A 24,723-nucleotide genomic window follows, 5' to 3' on the forward strand; every position below is an offset into this window, starting at 1 on the left:
TCTTGCAAAAACAAGTATTTGTCAAAATAACACTGTGTATTGTATAGATATACACACACAAATAAAGTAAAAATTAAAAAATATAGACAGGAAGACTTAGTGCCAATTTAGGAGAAAAGGAGTAAGCAGGATGAGACTGGGGTAAACACTTTGCATGTATCTACAGTATTTTATATCTTTAAAAAACATGATGCCAAGATGAAGAAAGTGTGACAAGTATTAAAATGGCAAGTCTGATCAGTATGTACACTTATATTCTCACTTTTGGAATATTTTATTAAGAAGATGGGGAACAATACTTTCCCCTTGCATTTCAGAGACCTAACTACTGAATGCCTGCTTCAGGTCATCCCATTGCTGTTATGGCCTGGATCTTGATGTCTCCCCAAAGCATAGGAGGGGCTTTTCAGGGCTGGCTGGATCGTGGGTGGGAGACTATGGATTAAAGGTCTGAGGTAACTAAGTAGGTTGAGCATAATTCTGAGTAATGGAAGCCCCAATCTGGATGTGGGTGGTACCAACGAATAAGCTTACAAACTGGATGAAATATAAAGAGAGAGATGGAAGGTGGGCTTGCTTTTTCCTCTCTCTCCTGGCATGGACTGTTTCTCCTCGACTATGCCACACAGCTTTGGAGCCAGGTGACTACAGATTGAAACTTACACAAACTGTGAACTAAAATCTTTGCTCCACTTGTGGGTGACAGGTATTTAGCTCCTGTAATGAGATAATAACTAACATGAGTGCCAAGGACTTACTGCCATGCTGAACAGCAAGTCTATTCTGTAACTGTTAGAAAGTACATTTATCCCAACACTGAACCAAAATTCACTTCCTGCTACTCCTGCTGATTGATCTTTGTTACTGTGTCACACTGAATGATTCAGAACATGCTTTTACTAAAACAACTCCATAAGTATCGGAAGTATCTCTGAATGCCTTCCAGGCTTTCTCCTCGGCATTAAGATCACACTGTTCCTTCAACCATTCCTCATGTAGCACAGCTTCCAGGTACTATTCTATACTGGATTGTCTTTAGTTAACAGGGATCTGGCTACTGGGTTTTGTGACAGTGGCATCAAATGCTGACACAGTGTGCACAGTCAATTACCATTCCTGGCCCTTTTCAGATCTGTCCTTCTCCCTATGCTACTCTACAACTGATTTAGGAACTGAATGCTTACAGGCTCATTTCAGCTGAGCTTCATTTAGAGTAATTCAAAAAGCAACTATATTGATTTTCCTTTTCATAACTTTGTGTATTATCTCAGTTTATTTTTTAACAAGGCACATTTGTCCCTTTAATAACTAAGAAAAAAAACCTTACAAAAAAAAAAGAAAGAAAACTTAGAAAAAGTAGCATTTGTTTTGATCCACTTTCAATCTTCCAAGGTCTTCCTGACTTTTGATTCACTAACCAAACAAATAAGCTATGCCTTCTAGTTTTGAATTTTTGGCAATGGTGATACGCAAGTCTTTTCATTTCATCCAAATTTCTGATAAAAATGTTGAAGGACTCAAGAAAAAAAGCATGCATGCCACTGAAGTTTTCTTTGCATAAAATTTCTACTAATTTTAATTGGTATGGTGGTGCACAACTATATCCCCGCACTAAGGAGCCTGACACAGGAGGACTGCCATGAGTTCCAGGGAAGCTTGGGCTACAAATCGAGACCTTCTCTCAAAACAAACAAACAAAACAAAAAAAGACCTACTAATTTTTCTTTTTGCCTACACTGTCTCCATTATAAGGTACTTTCTCAAGTACTTTATAGGAGCCAAGTTAGACTGTTTAGGGGTTTCTCCACCTACCACTAAGGCAACCCCATCTGTTAGTAGGGCATTAATGAGTCCATACTAGGTTTTCTCCATTTTAAAAATACACATTTGTTTAAAACACATCCTTGTAAGGTCCTTGAGCTATAGGACTAGAAGTGGAAAATCAGGAAGTCCACTTGTCACTACATTTCAGGCACAGATGATGGGTTTGAAAAGTCACTCAGAGTCTAGGCAATGGGATCAGGGGCAATAAAGAACTGCTTGCTCATGGGCCAGATGAACCACACACACAAGTCAGAGGCAGAGCTGGGCAGAATGATTGAAGTGTTGCATCCCCCAGGAAGCTTTATATTTTAGTGCTCCAACTAAGGCACCCATGAAATGTAGAATTCATAGACTATGCCTTTTGTGGTCTAGCAAAGCCAAAGTTGAGTTGCAGGGCCTCTTCAACCTGCAAAGAAAAACACTAACCTAAATTCTTTGCAACTCTGCCAACCTATGGCCAAACCCACAATTATTTCTAAATTTACTGAAAATACTATGGCACTCACTTCTCAAAGATGTCTCACAATTACCCACCCTCTTAGGGACCAGAGTCCCAAAAAGAACAGACTGTACACCACATGCTCTGTGCCAGAGTGGGAGATCTTCTAGATGGAAGCAAATTTCCCTAGGTCCAAATGAGTGATGGTGAACCTACAGGACATGTGCCAGAGCCAATGAAAATTCTGACACGTTTAGCATCACTGGTCTGAACTATGGGCTTCCATTCTGGGAAAACATCAGAAATACCTGTAGACCTTTCCAAAGATAGGAAAGGCAGACCTCAGAGGCTGACTCAGTGGATCTGGGGTGGGTGACAGACATCTGTACCTGTTAGAATGCTCCACAGCTGACTCTGACATGCAGCCCAGGTGTCAGAATCTCTGAACCACCTACATCTACATTTTAATAAGACAACAGCTTTCACTTCTCAACCAGGGATCACTCCAACTATCTCTCTCATCTGCTCTTACATGTGTACTACACAAGTAAACCACACAAAATTCTCCACAGTTTCTACTAGAAATGGACCGATTTCAGTTTATTCATGGAAATCCTCCAGTTCCCAATTAGCTCTCCTTCCATTTCCCAGAACAGCTGTCTGTACTCTTTCCTTCCCTTTTTTCTTTCTTTCTGATCCATACCTCCCTGACACTTCCTTTTATGTAGGTGGCTTCACTTCTTATTTCATCATGGAAACTAATTAGGGGGGTATGCCACCACCAGCTGCTCTCCTCTATTTCTAACTTCCTATACATGGAGCTGGAAATCCCGTCTATCTCCTTTTTAACCTGCATTCATTCTCAGAATTCCATGCTGTCATGCCTCTTTGGGAGGCATGCCTCAGTCCAGCAGTTATCCTTCCCCTCTTTCTCCTGTCTTGTAAATGCGTCCCCTGTGTACATTCCTTCTAACTATAAGGCTTAGGTCTCTCTTATCAAATGTTTTGGAAATCAGTATGGAAATTCTTCAGAAAACTAAAAACAGAAATTTTATTTGACCTGGTTATGCTTCTCCTAGGTATATTCCCAAAAGACTTCCTACTATAGTAATATATGCATACACATGTTTCTAGCAGCACAATTCATAATAGCTAAGCTCTAGAAACAGCCTAGATGCCTATGAGTAAACAAAAATGTTTTATTTATACAATGAAACCTTATTCAGCCATAAAGAAGAAAAAAATCATGTCATTCATAAGACAATGGATGGATCTTGAAACCATAATGTTAAGAAAATAAGGCAGACATAGAAAGTCAAGTACCACACAGTTTCTCTTATTTGAAAAATCCAAATATAAATAGAAGAGTAAAACAAAGACAGACTTTTTTGAAAATGGGAAGGTATAAGGAGAAGGGAAAGAGGGGAAGGACTGTCTCACATAACAATCTAATGTCTCCAGTGATCACCAAACGTCGCTTGGTGGGCCAAATCCCTCCCAAATGAGAATCAATGCTTTGATGCTTTCTCCACCACATGGCCCAATGAATTATTTTTTAAAAATGAAAATTAGATTCATTATTCTCATGTTTAAAGTCCTGCAAGGCATGGTGGCACCTGCCCACAAACCCAGCATATGGGAGGCTGAGACAGGAGGATCATAAGTTTGAGGCCAGCTTGAGTTTCAGAGTAAGTTCAAGGTCTGCCTAGGCTACATAGTGAAAAGCTGTTTCAAAGCAAGCAAGCAAGCAAACAAACTACAAATTTGAGACTCTTAGTTCAGTTTACAAAGGGCATTTGCTAACTCTCTGACTTCCACTAAAGCTACTGCACGAAATCACACCACCACCCTGGAGTGTGACTATGGTCCCTGTATCCCCTGCCTCCTGACTACCTATCTTGCCTCCTCGCTCACTGTTCATTTTATGTTTCTATTGCATTTGAAATTTCACCTTCCTATTTCTTCCACGTATCTAAACTTTGGCCCTGGTGCTCCCTGTGCCTAAGATGCCCTTTTTCTATCCTGCTATGTCTAGGTTAAATGGCATCTACTTTTGGAAGTGCTCCTTCACGTCACTACCCATGATACGCATACTACTGTAGGCAGTGAGCGTGGATAGATATCTTCCCTTTAGTGATGTGCTGCTCACTCCTATATTTCTGGTCCACGCGGCCTGACTTCTTGTCTAACCTAGAGTCCTGTCCTCCACCATGGCCCAGGTGCCCAGAATAGTGTCTGTCACAAAGCAGGCAGAAGGAAAGGGAGAAAAGCAGGCATAAGGAATATGAGTTGATTCGTGGTGGATTCAAATGGGCTTGCCTGCCTATGTCATAAATCACAGCTTATATGGCAGTACCTTCAGTTATTTCGGTTCATGGGGAGATGTCAGGCTGTCCTTACAATGAGACTTGGTATTCTGCAAGGCTGTGGAAGGGAGCAGGTTCATTTACCATCACAGCTTTTCATAGGCTGACACCACATGAAACCAGGGAGGGCATCACCAGAGTACAATTGTTTCCAATGAGCTATTTAGTATAAAATGTTTTAGGGATCCTGTGGTACATTTTTACCATTACAGTTTTACTGAGAATTCAAATTATGAACGCAATCAATATAAACTACACTTCAGAGGTGTGATTAAGAATAGTGAATTAGGGCTGAAGATATAACTCAGTGATAGATGTTTTGCCTGGTTTTAGGTTTACTCTCCAGTACCTCAAAAACAAACAAACAAACAAACAAACAAACACAAAACAAAACAAAACAAAACAAAACAAAAACAAGATAATGAATTCATGGTCTACAGTGGTGCACACCTGTAACTCCAGGCATTTGGGAGTCTAAGGCAGGAGGAAGGTTGCAAGTTTGAAGCCACTGCAAATTCTAGGCAATTTATTGAGAACCCATCTCAAAAAAAAAAAAAAAAAATGAAAAAGAAAAGAAAAAGGAATTACATTTTATCAACTCATTTTAGAAAAATATGCTAAGAAATTCAAATCAAATCAAAGTGGACAGAAAAGTTTCTAGATTGCTCTGTAAGAGAAACATCCAAATAAAACTGAATAGAACCTTCTAAAACCTGTTAAATTCAGTATACATGAGTTGGTTTTAACCTAAACACAGCAGATCATAAAAACTACATGCTGAATGCTCCTTATTTTAATATACAGTATTATGAAACTAGTATCTAGAATATATTAAAATTGTATTTGCTAGTTGAAACTAGGAAAGAATCCCATGGATCATTAACAATCAAAATTCAGCCCACTTCTCAAGTATATGAAAGGGAAATGAGTTAGTCTATTTGCTGTAAAATACTTTAGCAACAACAACAGTAACAAAAAAAGAAACACTATGTATTAAATCTTGATAAATGTTGAAACAGGGCTGTCAAATGGGTTCATTATATTAGAGACTCTACTTAATATCTACTTGAAAGTTTTGAATTAAAAATTAAGTCACCTTATAAAAATTATAAATAAAATCTTACCTATAAAAATTAAAAATTTCTCAGAAATTACTTATTTTAATATCCTTGTCATAAAACTACAGTACAACAGATTAATTTGAATAATATTTATACATTTTCTATAATGTTTATTTTTAGGCTAAGTACATGCTGAGAAATCTAATGAGACATTTCCAACCTAAATCTGGTAATGAATTCAGATTTTACACATAAATTTTTTTTTCAGTGTTTTTTTTTTTTTATTTAAGAGGAAAAAGAGAAAAACACAAAACAAAACAAAGCAGTGTAAGGTTACACATAATACAGAACTACAAAAAAAAAAAAACATAACAGTAAGAAATCACCTGTTAATAGATTACATATTATCATCTTGGAAATAGTTGCTCGAATCACAGTATCAAAGAATACAAAGTAGACATTCAAACAGAGAGACTGCAAACAGCTGTGTTCAATGATCCAAAAACATTAATATAGTCAGCTATTTAACATCCCTAAACACACTTGCTGTTATATCCGTTAGAGCTCTTTTTTTTTTCCCTCCCTCTCTTTTTTACAACAAAATTTACACATTTTGGATTTTATTACTCCTTAGTTCTTATTACTTTTTTTGGGGGGGAGAGAATAAAGTCAAATATGGCAAAACAAAGCTGTAAGTCAAAACCAAGGATAGACATAGCACATGATGTAGAACAGAGTACAAGGTTATTAACAATGGTTATCAACATTGTCTCTTGTTTCCTTAAAAGGAATTGTCTATCTCATTAGATATTATAAAGTTGGACAAAACAGTGGAGAACAAGACCAATAAAACTTAGGCATTGTGAACATTACAGGACTTCCAAAGGAGACAATAGTCAAACCAGAATGGGCATCTTTGTGAATCTTATTGCCTTCAAATTAGTTGCCTATACCCTCAGACTTGCTACAATCGCACAGAATGGAACAGAGTCTAATCAGTCAAAACAAGATCTTGGGAGTATTACAGGACTTCAAAACAAGTTAATAGGAGATCAAAAAGAGTTACTACTATATATCCTAATTTTTAAAATTTTTCCCTTAATTAAAATAAACATAAGAAATAGCTAAATAATTTTTTTAAAGAATAGTAGTTACCATAGTGTCTGTCTTTTTCCTTAAAATATTTGGATAAAACTTCATATACTATAGCTTCAAATATTTCCATATCAAAAAGCCCAGAATAAAGCCTTTCTAATTAATAAGTGAAAATTTTATAAGGCTTCAAGGCCACATAATGGGGAATCATGATTATCACATATTTTTATATATTTGAATCATTACTTACATTAGGGAAACTATTCGGTATTCATACATGCGAGATTGATTTATTTCACTTATGAGTATGGTCTCAAGCTGCGCCCATTTATTGATAAATATCTCAATGCGATCCTTCTTTATAGCTGAATAATACTCCATTGTATAGAAATACCACAACTTTTTTATCCATTCCTCAGTTGATGGACACTTGGGTTGTTTCCAAGATCTGGCGATTACAAATTGTGCTGCTATAAACATAGGTGCACATATATCCCTGTGGTATGATGCTTTCAGTTCTTCTGGGAATATGCCTAGAAGTGGAATAGCTGGAATAAATGGGATTTCCAATCCCAACTTTTTGAGAAACCTCCAGACAGACCTCCACAAAGGCTGTACCAGTCTACACTCCCACCAACAGTGCAGGAGAGTTCCTTTTTCCCCACAGCCTCTCCAGCATTTGTTGTTGTTGGTTTTCTTGATCCTGGCCATTCTTTCAGGAGTGAGATGGTATCTCAGTGTGGTTTTAATTTGCATTTCTCTAATGACCAATGATGATGAGCATTTTTTCATGTATTTATTTGCCATTTGCATTTCTGAGAATTGCGTATTCATCTCAGATGCCCATTTTTGGATTGGATCTTTGAATTTTGGAGGTCTGAGTTTTTTTAATTCTTTATATGTTTTAGATAAGAGTCCCTTGTCTGAGAGAGAGTTCACTAAAATCTTTTCCCAGTTTGTGGGTTTTCTTTTCACTATGCTGGAGATTTCTTTTGACATGCAAAAACTTTTTAATAAGAAGTGGTCCCAGTTATTGATTCTGGGAAGTATTTCCCGTGCAGTTTGAGTCCTATTCATGAATTCTCTACCTACTCCTATGTCTCCAAGGTTTCTACCCAATTTGTCTTCCAATAGATTTAGCGTTTCTGTTTTAATATTCAGATCTTTGACCCATTTAGATTTTAATTTAGTACATGGTGATAGACATGGGTCTAGCTTTAGTTTTCGGCAAATGGAGAGCCAGTTTTTCCAGCACCATTTATTAAAGAGACTGTCGTTCTTCCAGTGAACCTGCTTGGCTCCTTTATCAAAGATAAGGTGGTTGAGTGTGTTTGTAGTTGTGGTTGTATCTTCTAATCTATTCCATTGATCTTCAGCTCTGTTTTGATTCCAATACCATGTTGATTTTACTACTGTTGCTTTGTAGTATAATTTCAAGTCAGGGATTGTGATGCCTCCTGCTTTGTCTTTGCTGCTTAGAACTGCTTTTGCGATTCTAGGTCTCTTCTGGTTCCACATGAAATTTAGGAGTGATTTCTCTAGATCTATAAGGTATGTTGATGGTATTTCTATTGGGATTGCATTGAATCTGTATAAGAGTTTTGGGAGAATGGCCATCTTCACAATGTTTGTTCTTCCTATCCATGAGCAAGGGATGTCTTTCCATTTTCTGAGATCATCTTCAATTTCCTTTTTCAGTGTAATATAGTTTTCACTGTATAAGTCTTTCACTTCTTTCGTAAGAGTAATTCCTAAATATTTCATTTTTTTGCTTGCTAATGTGAATAGTCCAGTTTCCCTTATTTCCCTCTCTGTGGTTTTGTTGTTTGTGTATAGGAATGCTATTGATTTCTGAGTATTGATTTTGTATCCAGCCACATTACTGAATTTATTTATTGTATCTAAGAGTCTTTCAATGGAGCTTAGGGGGTCTTCTATGTAGAGTATCATGTCATCTGCAAACAATGACAACTTAACTTCTTCTTTTCCTATCTTTACCCCTTTTATTTCTCTTTCTTGCCTAATTGCTCTGGCTAGTACTTCCAGTACTATATTAAATAGGAGTGGTGATAAAGGACATCCTTGTCTTGTACCCGATTTTAAAGTAAAGGCTTTCAATTTTTGGCCATTTAGTATGATGCTGGCTGTTGGTTTGTCATAAATGGCCTTTATTATATCGAGGTAAAGACCATCTATTCCAATTTTCTGTAGAGTTTTTAATCATGAATAAATGTTGGACCTTATCGAAGGCTTTTTCTGCATCTATAGAAATGATCATGTGATTCTTATTTTTGGCTTTATTGATATGGTGGATTACATTTATTGATTTGCGTATGTTGAACCATCCTTGCATTCCTGGGATGAATCCCACTTGGTCATGGTGTATAATCTTCTTGATGATTTGCTGGATCCTATTTGCCAATATTTTATTAAGGATTTTTGCATCTGTGTTCATTAGGGAGATCGGTCTATAGTTCTCTTTTTTAGTTGGGTCTTTCTCAGGTTTTGGTACTAGAGTGATATTTGCTTCCAGGAATGACTTAGGAAGGATTGCTTCCCTTTCAATTTCATTGAATAGTTTGAGGAGTGTTGGCATTAGGTCTTCTTTGTATTTCTTGTAGAATTCTGCAGTGAATCCATCTGGGCCTGGGCTCTTCTTGGTGGGTAAGGACTTAATTACATTTTCAATTTCAGTAACCGAGATTGGGTTATTCAACAATTTTACATCCTCTTGATCTAGCTTTGGCACTTCATATGCTTCTAAGAAACTGTCTATTTCTTCTGTGTTATCAAACTTTTGAGAGTAGAGGTTTTCGAAATAGGTGTTGATGATCTTCTGTATTTCTATTGGGTCTGTAGTGACTTCTCCTTTTTCATTTCTTATTGCATGAATTTGAGCTTTTTCTTCCCTTTTTAAAATAAGGTTGGCTAGGGGCTTATCGATTTTATTTATTCTCTCAAAGAACCAACTCTTTGATTTGTTGATCCTTTGGATTGTTTTCTTAGTCTCTATTGCATTGATTTCTGCTCTGATTTTTATAATTTCCTCTCTTCTTTTGGCTTTGGGCTTGACTTGCTCTTCTTTTTCTAGCTGTTTGAGGTGTAGCATCAAGTTATTTATTTGTTTTCGTTCTGTTTTCCTGATGTGGGAACTCAGTGCAATAAATTTTCCTCTCAGGACGGCTTTCATTGTATCCCACAGATTCCGGTAAGTTGTATCTGCATTTTCATTTTCTTTTAGGTATTGTTTGATTTCTTCTTTAATTTCTTCTGTGACCCACTGATTACTCAAGAGTGTGTTATTCAGTTTCCATGTGTTTGTGGGATTTTTGCAGTATCTTTTATCGTTAATTTCTAATTTCAGAGCGCTGTGATCCGATAACATGCAAGGGATGATTTCAGCTCTTTTGCACTTGTTTAAATATGTTCTATGAGCTAATATATGGTCTATTTTAGAAAATGATCCATGTACTGCTGAGAAGAATGTGTATTCTGATGTTGTTGGGTGGAACATTCTGTATATGTCTATCAAACCCATTTGTTCACAGGTATGATTCAGTTCTGTTATTTCTTTACTCATTTTCTGTCTGGTCGATCTGTCCCTTGGTGTCAATGGCGTATTAAGGTCTCCTGTTACAATTGTGTTACTGATAATTTGAGTTTTCATTTCTGTTAATAATTGTTTTATATAACTGGGCGCTCTGGAGTTTGGTGCGTATATATTTAAGATAGTTATCTCTTCCTCTTGGAGTTTTCCCCTTACGAGTATGTAGTGACCTTCTTTATCCTTTATGGTCATTGTTGGTTTAAAGTTCACGTTGTCTGCAAACAGAATGGCTACTCCTGCCTTTTTTTGGATTCCTGCTGCATGAAGAATTGTTTTCCATCCTTTGACTTTCAGTCTGTGAGTATCCTTCTGGGTTAGATGGGTTTCCTGTAAACAGCATATGGTTGGATTTTGTTTCTTGATCCATTCTGCTAGTCTGTTTCTTTTGATTGGTGCATTGAGACCATTTACATTAATGGTTATTACTGTTAAATGTTGGTTAATTGTAGGATTCTTATCTCTCTGCTGTTGCATCTTTATCTTTCTGTTCTGTTTAATTATTTGCTTTGCTTAGTGGTTTTTTCCTTTGTGTATCTAAACTGTCTTTCAATATTTTTTGCAGAGTTGGTTTGGTGTTCATGAAGTTCTTCAGCTGTTCTTTGTCATGGAAGTATCGTATTTCACCATCTATTTTAAATGATAGTTTTGCAGGATATATCAGTCTAGGTTGGAAATCATTTTGCTTTAGGATCTGGAATACTTCACTCCATGCTCTTCTTGACTTTATTGTTTGTGATGAGAAGTCTGCTGTGATTCTGATAGGTTTTCCTTTATAAGTGATCTGTCTTTTCTCTCTGACAGCTTTTAATAATCTATTCTTGTGTTGGATTTCTGGGATGGTGATTATTATATGTCTGGGTGTAGTTTTATTTTGGTTATGACTATTTGGAGTTCTATATGCTTCACTGATCCTGATGTCAGTTTCTGATCTCATGCTTGGGAAGTTTTCAGCTATTGCTTCTCTAAATATCCTCTTGATATCCTTTATGTTGTCTCCTTCTTTTTCATTAATCCCTATCATTCTTATGTTATTCTTCTTTGCATCATCTTGCAGTTGTTGAATTGTTGTTTCCTGATTCCTTGTTATTTTTAAAAGATCTTTCCTTTCCTGTTCACTAGCTGCAATCCTGTCTTCAAGGTCTGAAATTCTATCTTCACTTTCATTAAGGCGGTTTTTACAACTTTCAGTGGAGTTTTTTATTTCCTGTATATCTCTGTGCATCTGCATTATGTATTCTGTTTGTTTCTTATATTGCTCATCTAGGGATTCTATCTTTTTGTTTAGTTCCTCCAATTTTTTATCTGTGTTTTCTTTAGATATATTTAGAATCTCTTTCATTTCTTTTATCATTTCTTCTTTTATCTGGGATATTATTTCGAGTTTGAATTTCTTTAAAGCTTCCTGGAGTTGCTTGTCAACTTCAGTAGCTATTGTATCTGACATATGAGGAGGATGGAATATATTTTCTTCTAAATACATTTCTCCTAGGGTTTCCTGAGATGGGCTGGAGGTTTGAGGTTGTAATTTGGTCTTTCGTTTTGTCATTTTCCTATATTTCTGTGTTTCAAGTGTTATTTGAAAGCCTCCTCAGGATCTGTTGAAAATCCCCTTCTATGTTTGCAGCTACTGAGACTCTGGCACCACTCTACCCCAGGCCATTGGGCCTGCAGAACCAATGGCCCTCCTCTGCTTGTTCAGAACTCCGCGGTTCCAGACAAGCTGGGCCTCAGGGACACTGTGCACCCACCTGCCCCTTGGTAGACCCACAGCTCTTGGATTGCAGCCGGGTTAGGGTACTCACCACAGACCGCAGTGCCTCAGGAGCCTGTGATCCCTCCCTGCTTGCAGAGATATCCACAGTCCTCCAGACAACGGAAGGGCCTCCTGCGGGCACTCCGGATCCACCCAGCTCCTCCTCTGCACGCAGATGGCTATGCGCGGCTGGGCACAGGCCGAGGTGCCTCAGGAACCTGGGATCCCTCCTCCTCCAGACAAAGGAAGGGGCTTCTGCAGGCACTCCGGATCCACGCAGCTCCTCCTCTGCACACTGATGGCTAGGCGCGGCTGGGCACAGGCCGAGGTGCCTCAGGAACCCGGGATCCCTCCTCCTCCAGACAAAGGAAGGGGCTTCTGCAGGCGCTCCGGATCCGCGCAGCTCCTCCTCTGCACACCGATGGCTAGGCGCGGCTGGGCACAGGCTGAGGTGCCTCAGGAACCCGGGATCCCTCCTCCTCCAGACAAAGGAAGGGGCTTCTGCAGGCGCTCCGGATCCGCGCAGCTCCTCCTCTGCACACCGATGGCTAGGCGCGGCTGGGCACAGGCCGAGGTGCCTCAGGAACCCGGGATCCCTCCTCCTCCAGACAAAGGAAGGGGCTTCTGCAGGCGCTCCGGATCCGCGCAGCTCCTCCTCTGCACACCGATGGCTAGGCGCGGCTGGGCACAGGCCGAGGTGCCTCAGGAACCCGGGATCCCTCCTCCTCCAGACAAAGGAAGGGGCTTCTGCAGGCGCTCCGGATCCGCGCAGCTCCTCCTCTGCACACCGATGGCTAGGCGCGGCTGGGCACAGGCCGAGGTGCCTCAGGAACCCGGGATCCCTCCTCCTCCAGACAAAGGAAGGGGCTTCTGCAGGCGCTCCGGATCCGCGCAGCTCCTCCTCTGCTCACCGATGGCTCTTTACACATAAATTTTAAGATAATCCGGAAAATTGAAGGTATGTGTTCTTTAAAACAAACCAAGCCAATGGCTACAGGCAAGACAATGCAATTGTTTCAGAAAGAAATTCAATAATGTTTCTAGAGATTTCTGGAAATCAAAGTGAAAAGCTGAGCCAAACAATGTTAAAAGGACAAAGGTGCCAAGACTTGTCCATTTCAGACAGGAAGCTCAGCTCTCCATTTTAAAGGACAGAGAACATTATATGGTCTGGATTTACTTACACATCTGCTTCCTGCTGCTCCCTGAGAATGCTGGAGAAGGGAGCTGAGAGACAGATCAAAGATGACAAGAGGAAAACATATGTTTATGCCTCTGAAAACTAACACCAAAAAAAAAATTTGTGCTTAACCATCTCCAAGATTATAAAAAGTCTTAGGGATGGCAGAAGGTTCAGATTAGAAATGTCTTACCTGCAGAAAAACTCCCATAAATCTAAGTTTTGAATTCTCTGAATTCTTTTTATTCGGTTGCGATCCATTGTTTTCCCAAAAAGACTAGCAACTTCATTATATTCATGTGTTTGATTGTGCAGAGAAATGAGCTAGAAAGAGAAGTTTACAAAGTTTTATTAGGTTGCTTCCCAATTTCTCCACAGGAAAGTTAGTTCTGCTCTCACCTGGTAAGGTACTTCAGTGTTCACATTTTCCCAGTGTGGTGGCATAGGTATAGCTTCATTCTCACAGATGTAACTTCAAATAGCAAAGATAAAACAAAATATCAGAAGCTGATTATAATTATTGATGGTTAATTAGTTTTCTCACGACAGGTGAATTTTCATAGTTAGGCTATCATGATAAATGTAACCAAGTGTAGTCTTTGGTTTCTTTATTTAAAACTAATCATTGAATGAATGTCTCTTGTGTATTATGTGTTAGGTGCTTAACTGTGAATTTTGATGGAAAATATACAACCACATATTTACCATCAAATTTCAAAAATAGCCTAGAATGGTGTACAAGCCTATAATCCCAGTACTCTAGAAGACTGACGTAGGAGAACTGCCAAGTTTAAAACAAGCTTAGGCAGGTTAGCAAGACCCTAACTCAAAATAAAAAAGGGCTGGGAGTTAGTTCAGTGAAAAAGCCTAATTTCAATCCTTCATGTCTCCAAAAAATAAAAAACAAACATACAAAAAATTAATGGAAGAAATGAACAAATCCTAAATCTATACAATACTAAGCTTATATATATTCTTAAAATTCACTTTCAATTTTGAAAAAATAAAGTAATGTAGAGACCTCAGAAAGCAGAGGAGCAAACAGCTCTGTGCTAGGCTTCTCTCAACTCTGGGTTACATTGGGAACAGGTCCTTTCACTGTAGCAAAAACTCCAATGAGGAAATAGGAATAAAATGCAGAAAGGAACACTTTGTAAAGAAATTTCCAGAAACACCCAGACACAAAGCAGGAAATGAAAACCAAGAACCAGGAACAAGCCAGTTCACATAACCAGTGACCAAAAACCTCAAGAGCTTTCTTCAAGGTTGGGGATTTCTGGACCATGAAGCATATATCCCAGTGAAAAAGAATCAAGTAATGTCAAGAAATTCCCCAGGGTTTCCACCAGAGGGGCAAAAAGGAAAGCTGGAAAAAGTGACTGTACTTGCTGCTAAGTCTGCAGGATTTATACTAGACTATTTATGAGGCCAACGAGAGAGACCAAGGAGCCAGTCTTTACAGTGTCTCTATGGAAAGGCAAGATCCTGGGATACAGATGGAAAGACAGGGACCTCTCAGGTCCTCTCTGGGAAGACACCACAGCATCAGACCCAGAACTACGGCATGCCCATCTTCAAGGAGCAGCTCTGTGTGCCCTTCCTGTGATGCTAACAGAGGATGTTTGGATACCTAGATGGGTGCCCTGGAACATGAACCCTCCATGGGCACTTACACACCCATCTCCTGCCTCTTTTCCAGCAGTCTCTGTCTCCTAGCAATAGTGGTGGTCCTCTTCCAACTCTGATCCATATCCTCAATAATGAGAATCAGAAACTCACCCCATTCTGTCTGAAGGCAACAGAATAGCGCAATTCTGGAACTGAGAATCCTTTCCTTTCCCCAGCCAGGGAAGTAAGAAAAAAATATGGAAAAATTTTTAAAAAGTAATACATGATCAAAAATGAGTAAGTATAAGTTCAGCATTTAAGGTAAGCAGGAAAATTGAAGGTATGTATTCTTTAAAATAAAACAAGCAAATCGCTACAGCTCACTTCTGTAATCTCCACTACTCATGAGACTGAGGCAGAAAGATTGCAAGTATGAGGCCAGCCTGGGTAACCCTGTCTTGAAAGAAAATGAAAAGGGCTGAGGAGGTATAGCTGAATGTAGAACACTTGCCTAGTATGAGCGAGGCCTCAGTTCAAGCTCCAGTACCACTAGAGAAAAGGAGAGCACATAGAAAGCAATATACCGAGAGAAGGGTCCCTCACCGCCTAGCTCTTATTCGGCCTCAGCTCCAGGTAATCACTGTTTTTAGTCTCTGAGATATTCTTTCAGAACCCTAGTTAGCAAAAGCCAAGTTCTTCCCCACATACTCAGAAGCACAAAGCACCTATTTTCTGAACCCTCTTTTTCACTTTATGTATTCTTACCAAGATCTTTCAACACTGGTACAGAGAGAACCTGGTACATAATAGGCATTCAATAAATACTGGCTAAATAGATACATGCATTCTGTCTTACACTGTATGGGTTTGTTGTAATTCACTTAAGTAGACCCCTACTGATATACTTAACGCTGTCTTTAACTTTTTGCTACTGTGCTAAAAATCTATAAAGAAAAAGTTTGTCCATCTGTTGCTTTAGATACCCACTAGTGTACCTGCAGATCAATATCTTTGAAATGAAATTTCTGTATTGTAGGTATACAGTTATGCATGATTCTTGACAAATAACTGCCAAAATGCCATCTTTGAAGGTTATATTTCATATCCTCACAAGTACTGAAAATCTCTATTTTCCAAAGATCTCTCCCAAAAATGTTATTAAACTTGTGCATTTTTCTCAATTTGACAACAAAAACCTGACATTAAATTGTTTCTTTTATAATGAATGTGGTTGTATAAATCAAATTCTTAGCCCATCTTGCTCACAGAAAGTTCTAGAAGAACTCAAATACTATAGGAATTGTCCCTTCAATTATAATGAATATTTTAAAAACAAAAACAAAAATACCTAACTTCATAAAATTATAATGAATTAAATCTTTTCCTAATTTTTTTCTCACTTTGCCTAAAGTATTTTTTAACTATAAAAATTTTTTTTAAAACTTTGTGTTCAAGTTACAAAATCACAGCATATCACTTTATGCTGTGATTTTGTAACTTGAACAACTATTTATAAGAGAACAACATGTAACTTATCAACTAGTAATTTCTTAATGTTAATATTTTTCTTTGAAATTCTGTATTCTACCCTTTTTTTCTGTTTTGTCTTTTTTTTTCTTTAAATAAAAAAATTTTTGTGTAGTAGCACAGCATGGTAGTGCATGCCTATCTGGGAGGCTGACATCAGAGGATCAAAAGCTCTAGCTCTTTCTGTGCAACTTAGGAGGACCTTGTCTCAAAATTAAAGGAAAAAAAAAGCAATAAATAAAAAGTGTTGGGATACAGGTTAGTGTTAAATTTCCAGGACCACATACAAAAAAATTAAGTATCCATAGCTTTAATTTGCTGCTTCTCAACAGAAACATGTATTGTTTGCCTGACTGGCTCATTACGTTCCTACAGTATATATACATTTCTGTGCCAGCACCCATTGACCTGCTTCACTCCAGTGTTCTTGCTGTTTCTCTCCTTTTATTCTTCTCTTGCTTTCTGTTAAATTTTCTCCCCCTCTTATCTATGTTCTATGATTTGTACAGTCTAGGAGAAAAATGTGTCTGACCTCCACTTGTGCTTCTTCCCTCCACCAAAGGATTAGCAGATATAATAACACACAATTACAGTAACATATGCCATCATTTTTGGTCGCATTTTTCTCCTAGAATATATACTGTTTGAAGACACATACATCCTTTATTATATTCCTTGTATGATTTAGCTATTAAGAAAATATCTCTGGGGCTGAAGATTTAGCTCAGTGGCACGTGAGTTTGATCCCTGGTACTGATAAAAAACGAAAAAGACCAAAAAAAAAAGAAAAGAAAATATCTCTATATTCTAGATAAGTATTAGAGCATTAATTACATACATACCTGAACACATTTTAAATCTTGATACTAAAATATAAGCCAAAATTTTTGAGAAACAAACTGATACAAATTTAAAATATTTCATTCTTCATTCTAATTCCTTAATTTCTTTCTTTTGCTCTAATCCTTTCAAAAGATCGCCTTGGAGGAAGTAAAAGACCCTGTCCACAATTCACATTATATTTTTTTTTCAGTTTCATTTTAAATACACTGAAAAGGAGGATTTTTAATATTTGCCTGCAGAATCATTTCAAAAAATTGGAGACATGCTCTAAGACTTTCACTTTAATGCCATTCATGTGCATAATAAATATTTATTCTCTTCTGGCAATTACACCTCTTTTTTTCAGATCATATCAGTTCAGAGAAAGCAAAAAAGGAAATGTACAATCTGGATCGAGGGAACAGAGGACTGTCCCAATGTACAACCATCTTCCTTAGGTTCCTTCCATCCCTATAGACTGGAAATTATTTTTAGGTCTGCCCACAGGGAAATCAGTGGAAGTGCAGACAAGTGGGCACTTATGTTTAAGATTTATGGTCCAAATAATTAGAGGATCTGTGAGAGTATTTCCAGGTGAAATTTAAACTTACCTCAGTGGTTTATTTTAGTAGAGACCATAAGGAATTTTGTAACTGCCATGCACATTGTTCTAAAAAATTGAAAAACATAAATATACAAGAAAAAGGTAGAAAACAGCAGGAAAGCAAACAAAAATAGAATATAATCATTTCCTATTTCATCTACAAATGAGATTTAATATTAAAAAGATCCATTTTAGGATCAAAACATGACCTACCAAAGTAATGTCAGCCTGTTTTTCTATTACATAGTAAGAAAGAGAGGGGAGAGAAAAATCTCACTCTTTCTGCAGCTTTTCTCTGTACAATACCTGAAAGCAGTGATAGAAAAGGGAGCTCTTTTTATTAAGCGCTGTTTTCCAGTGGTGAGATTCGTTTGCTTCATTTCTGTGTACAAAGACAAAGATATCATATCAGCCACAGAAATGTACCGGCTATAAAGTGCCGTGAGGATTAGTAGGCATGCTACACGACATGCTCAGGAATCATGGTGCTCTGGGAGTAACTGACAAGCACAATATATCAGGTTCCCTCAACACGCAGCTATTTATCATGTCACAGATGTGCTCAGGAGAGCACAGCATCAATGCATGGTCTGAGTTCATGCACAGGGACGTTAATTTCAAATCCTGCTCAGTATGCAGGGTGTGCTCCTTTCTGTATCACACTGAGGTTAAAGTGACACTAAAATACAAGAGCTTTAACTTAGTAAGGTTAAGAGTACTAGAAAGACAGAGAGAAAAAATAACATAACACTTCTGTTACTAAGTAGAGAAACATTTTAATTTCTCCAAAATATTTATGATTTAAAAAGATACATTACCATTAAAAAACTTGCACAACTCACAGAATCTCAAAAATCATACATCATGCCCTCTCTTACACTGTATACCTAAATCAAAAAAATATGAAACCTAGCAAGATCCGACACATATTCATATAAAATATTCTAGGGATTAAAGATTAATTAATTACAGTATCACTTTCTTCTTTTATTTATGCCTCAGCCTGGGCTATATGTAGCAGGCCCATTTCTTCATTCCCACAAAGTTAAGCATTATGTTCTCCTGCAAGCATCTACTTGACTTCTCCATTCCAAAATGAAGGGGCTGGCTGACTACCTGAGGCCAGTGCTAGTGTCAAGTACGTTCCGCCCTTTCTGTATTCTCCTTAACCTGGCGCACACAGGCATGGTCCCCTCAGTGAACAGACCACAACCTGCAGTGCTATCCTCTTAAACCCCTGCTGTTTCAGCTACTTTTTGTCATTCTTATGGTGAAAAACAGAGCTGGTTAATGACAGCAGGACTGGGGCTAAACACCTTGGAAATAGTGTATGACAATAATCATACTTCTAAAACAGGATCACATATAGAGAGTTGGAAAACTTGAGTTATTAGTATATATGACTCCTGTGATAAAGATATTTTTAAACTTGAATTTTCTAATAGAAAGCTTTCAAAAAGTATAGTTTACGAGAGAATATTCTTTGCAAAACATGTGACCAACTAAACTGTCTGCCAAATATCTTAACAAACTTCATCCTCTTCCTGAAGCCAGAAGCCTGAATAAATCACTCTGCTTTAATAATAGCTCTTGTATGCAAGCCTATAAATGTGTCTCCAATATTTGCCTAGATTGCCACAGAAATACAAGTGTGAGGATTCTCTCACTGGTAGCTTATTCAAGACCTGTCAATGTCAATAAGAGAAAGACCTAGTAAAACTGCTATGGTTTTAACTTTTGATGATAATTTTTTTTAACAATAGGAACAAGTTTGGCAGGACAGTAACTATAAGATGCTTGGGTACATCAACTTTTTCCTGGCCCAAGCCTCTTCACCAGTTCTGGCCAAGGCTCATATCCACGCAAAGTTTGAAAAGATTTCCCCACTCCCCACAACAACACACTATGACTAGAGTCAGAAAGATACAACTCATAGAAACTGGGACAGCAGGGCCAGAGGACTAAATTGTATACAACAAAACACACATTCCTTACGAAAGCCTCCCCATCTTGTTTGCTTCTGGCCAACAGACAGCAAGTGCTTGCTGACTAAAACCTAAAGAGATAAATCCAACAGGCTCCTCATGGGATAACTAAAAACACCCCATGTACCATGGGTAAAACCCAAAGTGGGGCTGATTTCCAGAATGGGTGGCTAACTTATGAAACAGCCAATAATACTAGGAAGTGGAAGATGGAGCTAGGTGTGGTGTGTGTGCCCATATGCCTATAATCCCAGCACTCTTGGTAGCTAAGGGAAAAGGATCACAAGTATGAGCCTAGCCTGGGCAATTTAGTGAAACCCTATCTCAAAAAAAACCCCAAAAGACTAGGGATGTTGCTCAGTGTGAAGGACCTGTGTTAAATCTCCAATACTGCAAAACAAAACTAAAAACCCAACTTACTGGCAAAAATACCCAGAGAAAGGTCACTAGGTTACCCTTTGGTCTTGAAACTATTATCAATTATCTATTAACATTCTCATTTAACCTCTGTTTGCACTTTAAAGTAAGAAGGTTCCTAATAGTTTCAAATCTATTTTCAGAATGATGAGAATCTACTTTCTATTTTCAGAATGACAAGAGCTACAAGCTGGGTGTGGTGGTATGAACCTGTAAACTCAGTTACGTGGGAGGCTGAGGCAGCAGGATTCTAAGTTTGAGGCCAACCTAGTTATCAAGACCCTGTCTCACACACAAAAACCTATAAAACATTTTGTATTTCTTAAAAGATAAGCATTGTATGAACTCTAAATATGATGCTCTCCATATATATTAACACATATAAACATGCCTTTATAAAAGGCAATGTTGCTCAAAATTTCAAATCTTGAAATTTTATACAGCTATTTTTTTGTGTAACAAAAAGGATTTACTTCAGTGTATGCAAATGCATCAACTTATCCTGGTCCTCAGAGCTGCAAATTGTACTGTATCAGAATACTAAAAGCACACAACTATTAAGGAAAAAAGCATACCTGCGAAGTCTATCTTGTAGCTGAATTTGGAAGTGGTAAAAGAAACGGAGCCATAAGGGTTTGTTTTGAAGCTTTTCTCGATATCTTCATTGCTGACTGAACACTGAATGCTGGCATCCGGCTTTAAGACAGACCAGAGAGTTTCGTTTACCAGCTGCTCATTCTAGTGAGGTGGCCACAGAAGTGGTGCTGGAGGAGTGAGGAAACTTATAGAACCTGTTCTAGTTCCCAACACATGGAAGACCAAAGCTAAGGTAGCTCACAGAAAGCAGTTTGAAGATTTTTGGGGGGAGGTGGGAAGGGAATCCAAACTGCTTATGGTTGGTCTCCTTCAACCACTGGTAATAGTGCTTTTTTATAATTGTTACAATTTTTACAAATTATCACAATAATTATACTAAGAGGCTGTAATTAAATCTTCTTTATAACCTTGGTACAGTTAAAAAAGATACAGGTTTTTGAGGATGGGTTCAAATCTCAGCTTACTTCTCTCTGTGACCTTGGATAAATAAATTTTTCTAAGTTTTACTTTCTTTAGCAGTGTCGACATCTGGCAGAGTTAGTGAGAATAAAAGAGAAAACATGGCATTTAGAAGGTACTTAATATGGACTTGCTGTTACCTTTCTCTCTTTGGCTACCAGTTCAAACTTGGAGTTGCTCAAAAGTAAATGCACTGAGCTCACATAACACTGGCCCTCTTTACACAGTAACACCTACTGTTTCTTCTAAATGAATCACTGTGAAAACTTGGGGGAAAGCAAAAGAACTGGAAGACCTTCTAACTTGTCTGCTAGGTTATGCTGTTTATGTCTTCAAGTTTTGATTTAAGTCCTGCATTCACACTTTGTACCTCAGCAAGATGGTACTACATGAACCTAAGCCCTTTTTATTCCATGCAAGGGAGATGTACCTGAAACATGTGCCACTTCCCACATTCTGCAAGGTAGAACCAGCCCCACTGTGTATCTGATGTATCCATGTCATCCGCTCTTGTGTCTGTGGTTTGGGATATGAATTCTTCTGCTTTGTGTAACATCTCCTGAAAATCCAGAAATAAGTGGAGAAAGAAGTGATTTTATTAATAACGGATGTGCTTTTTATGGCTCATTATACTTCTTTACAGAGCTCAATTCTAATGTCTTTCCCAAGGTGATGCTTTAAAAATAGCATTTTACCTTGCACGTTGACTCTGAAGATGAACATTTTAAAATGTTGAATATCACTGCTTAACAAGTCAGGCAGATAATAATCACTTTAAGTGCATGCGGAGCACTTTTGGTAAGCCGCATAAATGAACATAAGCAGTTCAGATTTTTCAAAGTTCATGTATTCATTCAAAATAATGTAAGCCATCACAACTACTAAAGATCAAATGCATCTAATTTTTGTTTAAATATCATTATTTTACTTAATGGCATAGACAGATATTTCCAATAAAAGGTGTTTGGTACAAAAGAAGGTTATAAAACTCAGAAACAGTAAGATCTAATTTAAATAAAAATATATTTATACTTAGCCATACAAACATATTGCATATATATTTATGCACATGAATAGAAAAAAAGTCTAGATATATACTTCAACTTGCCATAAGGTCTCCCAAGTGTTAAAATGATGGCAACAACAAAAATAAAAACAACAATGGCTAACCATTATATGGCTCTTTGCCAAGTGTTGTTTGAAGAACTGTAAAGATAATGGATTTATGGGGCTGGGGATTTAGCTCAGCGGTATAAGCACCTGCCTTGTAAGCAGGCGGTTGTGAGTTCAATCCCTGGTACCGATAAAAAAACGAAAAAGACAAAAAAAAAAAAAAGATAATGGATTTATGCATAACAATAGCTTAGGTAGGTACTCAGTATAAAGCAAGAAATACAGGCAGAAAGTTCATACAATGAGAAAGGAAAGCCAAGATTCAAACTCAGGTACACTGGATTCAAAGTCTGTGTACTTAAATACCCTGTTAAATTGCCCTATATCTATCAATAATTTTGTAGCATTAACGATACTAAACTAATTAACTTAGGTACACATTATCAATGAAAAGTCTTAAACAATCTTAAATGAATATTGTGATGATGAAGTCAATAGAAAAGGGACAAAAGCAGGCCAGTCACAGAAGATTAAACCTTTTCTGGAATTAGCTTTCCTGCCCTCATTCTTTAAGGGTTTTTAAATTATTGATTTAAATTTGCACAGATAACATACAAAAACATTCTTCTTGGAGGGACAGGAGTGAGAACATACAATATAAAGCTAAAGATTTGTTTGACCACCACTTCTATTCCTGCATCTTCTTAACCTCCTTTTCCAAGGTTGATCAGTGCTACCATAGTACTGTATACCATTCAGATCTCTCTGTCACACACACACACACACACACACACACACACACACACACACACAAAGAGTTACCAGTAATTCTTTAAAAACTACATTTTATCTATCTTTGATTTTTTAAACAAAGAACACATACTACCACATAAATTGAAGGATATTTGGTTCCAATTTCATTATATGACATGCCCACCCTGTTTCTAAATTTATGGAACCCAGGATAAGGTTCAATTATTTTGTCTTGACTGTAGACCATGGTTTCCTCTGTACAATGTAGAACATGAATGGCTCCCTCTCTTTACGTGGTTATTAGAACAATAATGAGATAATCCAGTAAATACCAAGTACAATACCTGATCTCAGTGAAGGGGGCTTGTTATTTCTGACTTTTTATTTATATTTGGAAACTTTCTCCAAAAAATGGCTTAAAAGTGTTTTCTGGTTTTTATTCCTTCATGTTTTAAGCTGCTAATAAATAGCTGCTAATAAATGAAAACCAGAACACTCTAGGATCAAGAGCTTCAGGATCAGAATCCACTATTTATCTTATATCTATATTAACCAGAAAATAAATACAATGATTTAACATAAAGGTACAACTGTTCAGATAACTATTCAAAACACCTGCTTCTTCCTTTCATTACTTCACATCTTTCAGCCATTTCACTGTGAAAGACAAAGAAATCAAGATGGATCTAAACTTTATTTTTCTTCTATAAATAACTAGAAAAATTTGGAATGATGAGCTAGAAACTAATAGTTAAGATAAATATTTAGCTAATGGAGTCTATCTCTTCTCTATTAGAAAAGGGAGGTGGAAAATAGAACAGTATCCTTTATATGATGTACAATGCAGTATGTGTGCTATGCTGTAACCCACAATCTCACATTAAGTCAGGTTACAAGTGAACATATTTGGACAAGCCCACGTGGTGACACACGCTCATAGTTGCAGCTACTCAAGAGGCTCAGCCTGAGCCCCTCTGTGTAACATAGTGAAACTCTGTCAAAAAAAAGAACGATAGAAAGAGAGGCAGCAAGAGAAAGAGCAGAGACAGAGACAGAGAGACAAAGGAAGGAAGGGTGGAAGAAAGGAAAGAAGGAAGGGAGGGAGGGGTACATCGAGAATAAATTTAACAAAAATTATGTAACAAAAATTGTTCAGAACTCCACATCATAAATAGTTATGACTACCTACATCTTTTATCTATCACCATTTTAAAGAGAACACCACTATACAGTTACCCTCACAGTGAAAATTCCTAAAGCATTTTTTATAAAATCATTTGTCAGCTTATGTTATTTCTACCTCCACAGCTCAATGTACAAGATGGAAAAGTCATTACTTTTCAGTTAAAGTCAGGAAAACAACACAGCAGATAACATGATCAGTTTGTCTAGATCACAGAGTTAGTGGCATAGAGATTACAAAAACACCCAAGACCTCCTGAGCCTCAGTTTTTGTCTAAGTTATCAGAACCACTGCCTCCTTTTCATAGACAGCTATTCCCTTCTCTGTTGC

General features: G+C 37.6%; 1 protein-coding gene across 19 annotated transcripts in view; it reads right to left on the bottom strand.

Annotated features, from left to right (window-relative positions):
* Parp11 (poly(ADP-ribose) polymerase family member 11) overlaps window positions 1-24,723 on the bottom strand; it is a 111,527-nt gene that overhangs the window by 52,788 nt on the left and 34,016 nt on the right. For 6 of the 19 annotated variants that reach the window (XM_063237706.1, XM_063237703.1, XM_003463265.5 and 3 more), the window contains 5 exons: window positions 21,775-21,903; window positions 20,864-20,984; window positions 18,193-18,268; window positions 13,725-13,797; window positions 13,519-13,649 (listed from right to left, as the gene is read on the bottom strand). In XM_063237706.1, coding sequence (XP_063093776.1) covers window positions 13,519-13,649; window positions 13,725-13,797; window positions 18,193-18,268; window positions 20,864-20,984; window positions 21,775-21,903 — 530 coding nt within the window. Of the gene's footprint in view, window positions 1-13,518; window positions 13,650-13,724; window positions 13,798-17,893; window positions 17,953-18,192; window positions 18,269-20,863; window positions 21,053-21,774; window positions 21,904-24,723 lie in introns of those variants that run through there. The other 13 variants (XM_063237708.1, XM_063237710.1, XM_063237709.1 and 10 more) reach the window with 8 other exon arrangements.

This window comes from Cavia porcellus, unplaced genomic scaffold, assembly GCF_034190915.1.
Source record: "Cavia porcellus strain 051 isolate PalLab524CR breed Dunkin Hartley unplaced genomic scaffold, mCavPor4.1 scaffold_27, whole genome shotgun sequence".
Lineage (NCBI taxonomy): Eukaryota > Metazoa > Chordata > Mammalia > Rodentia > Caviidae > Cavia > Cavia porcellus.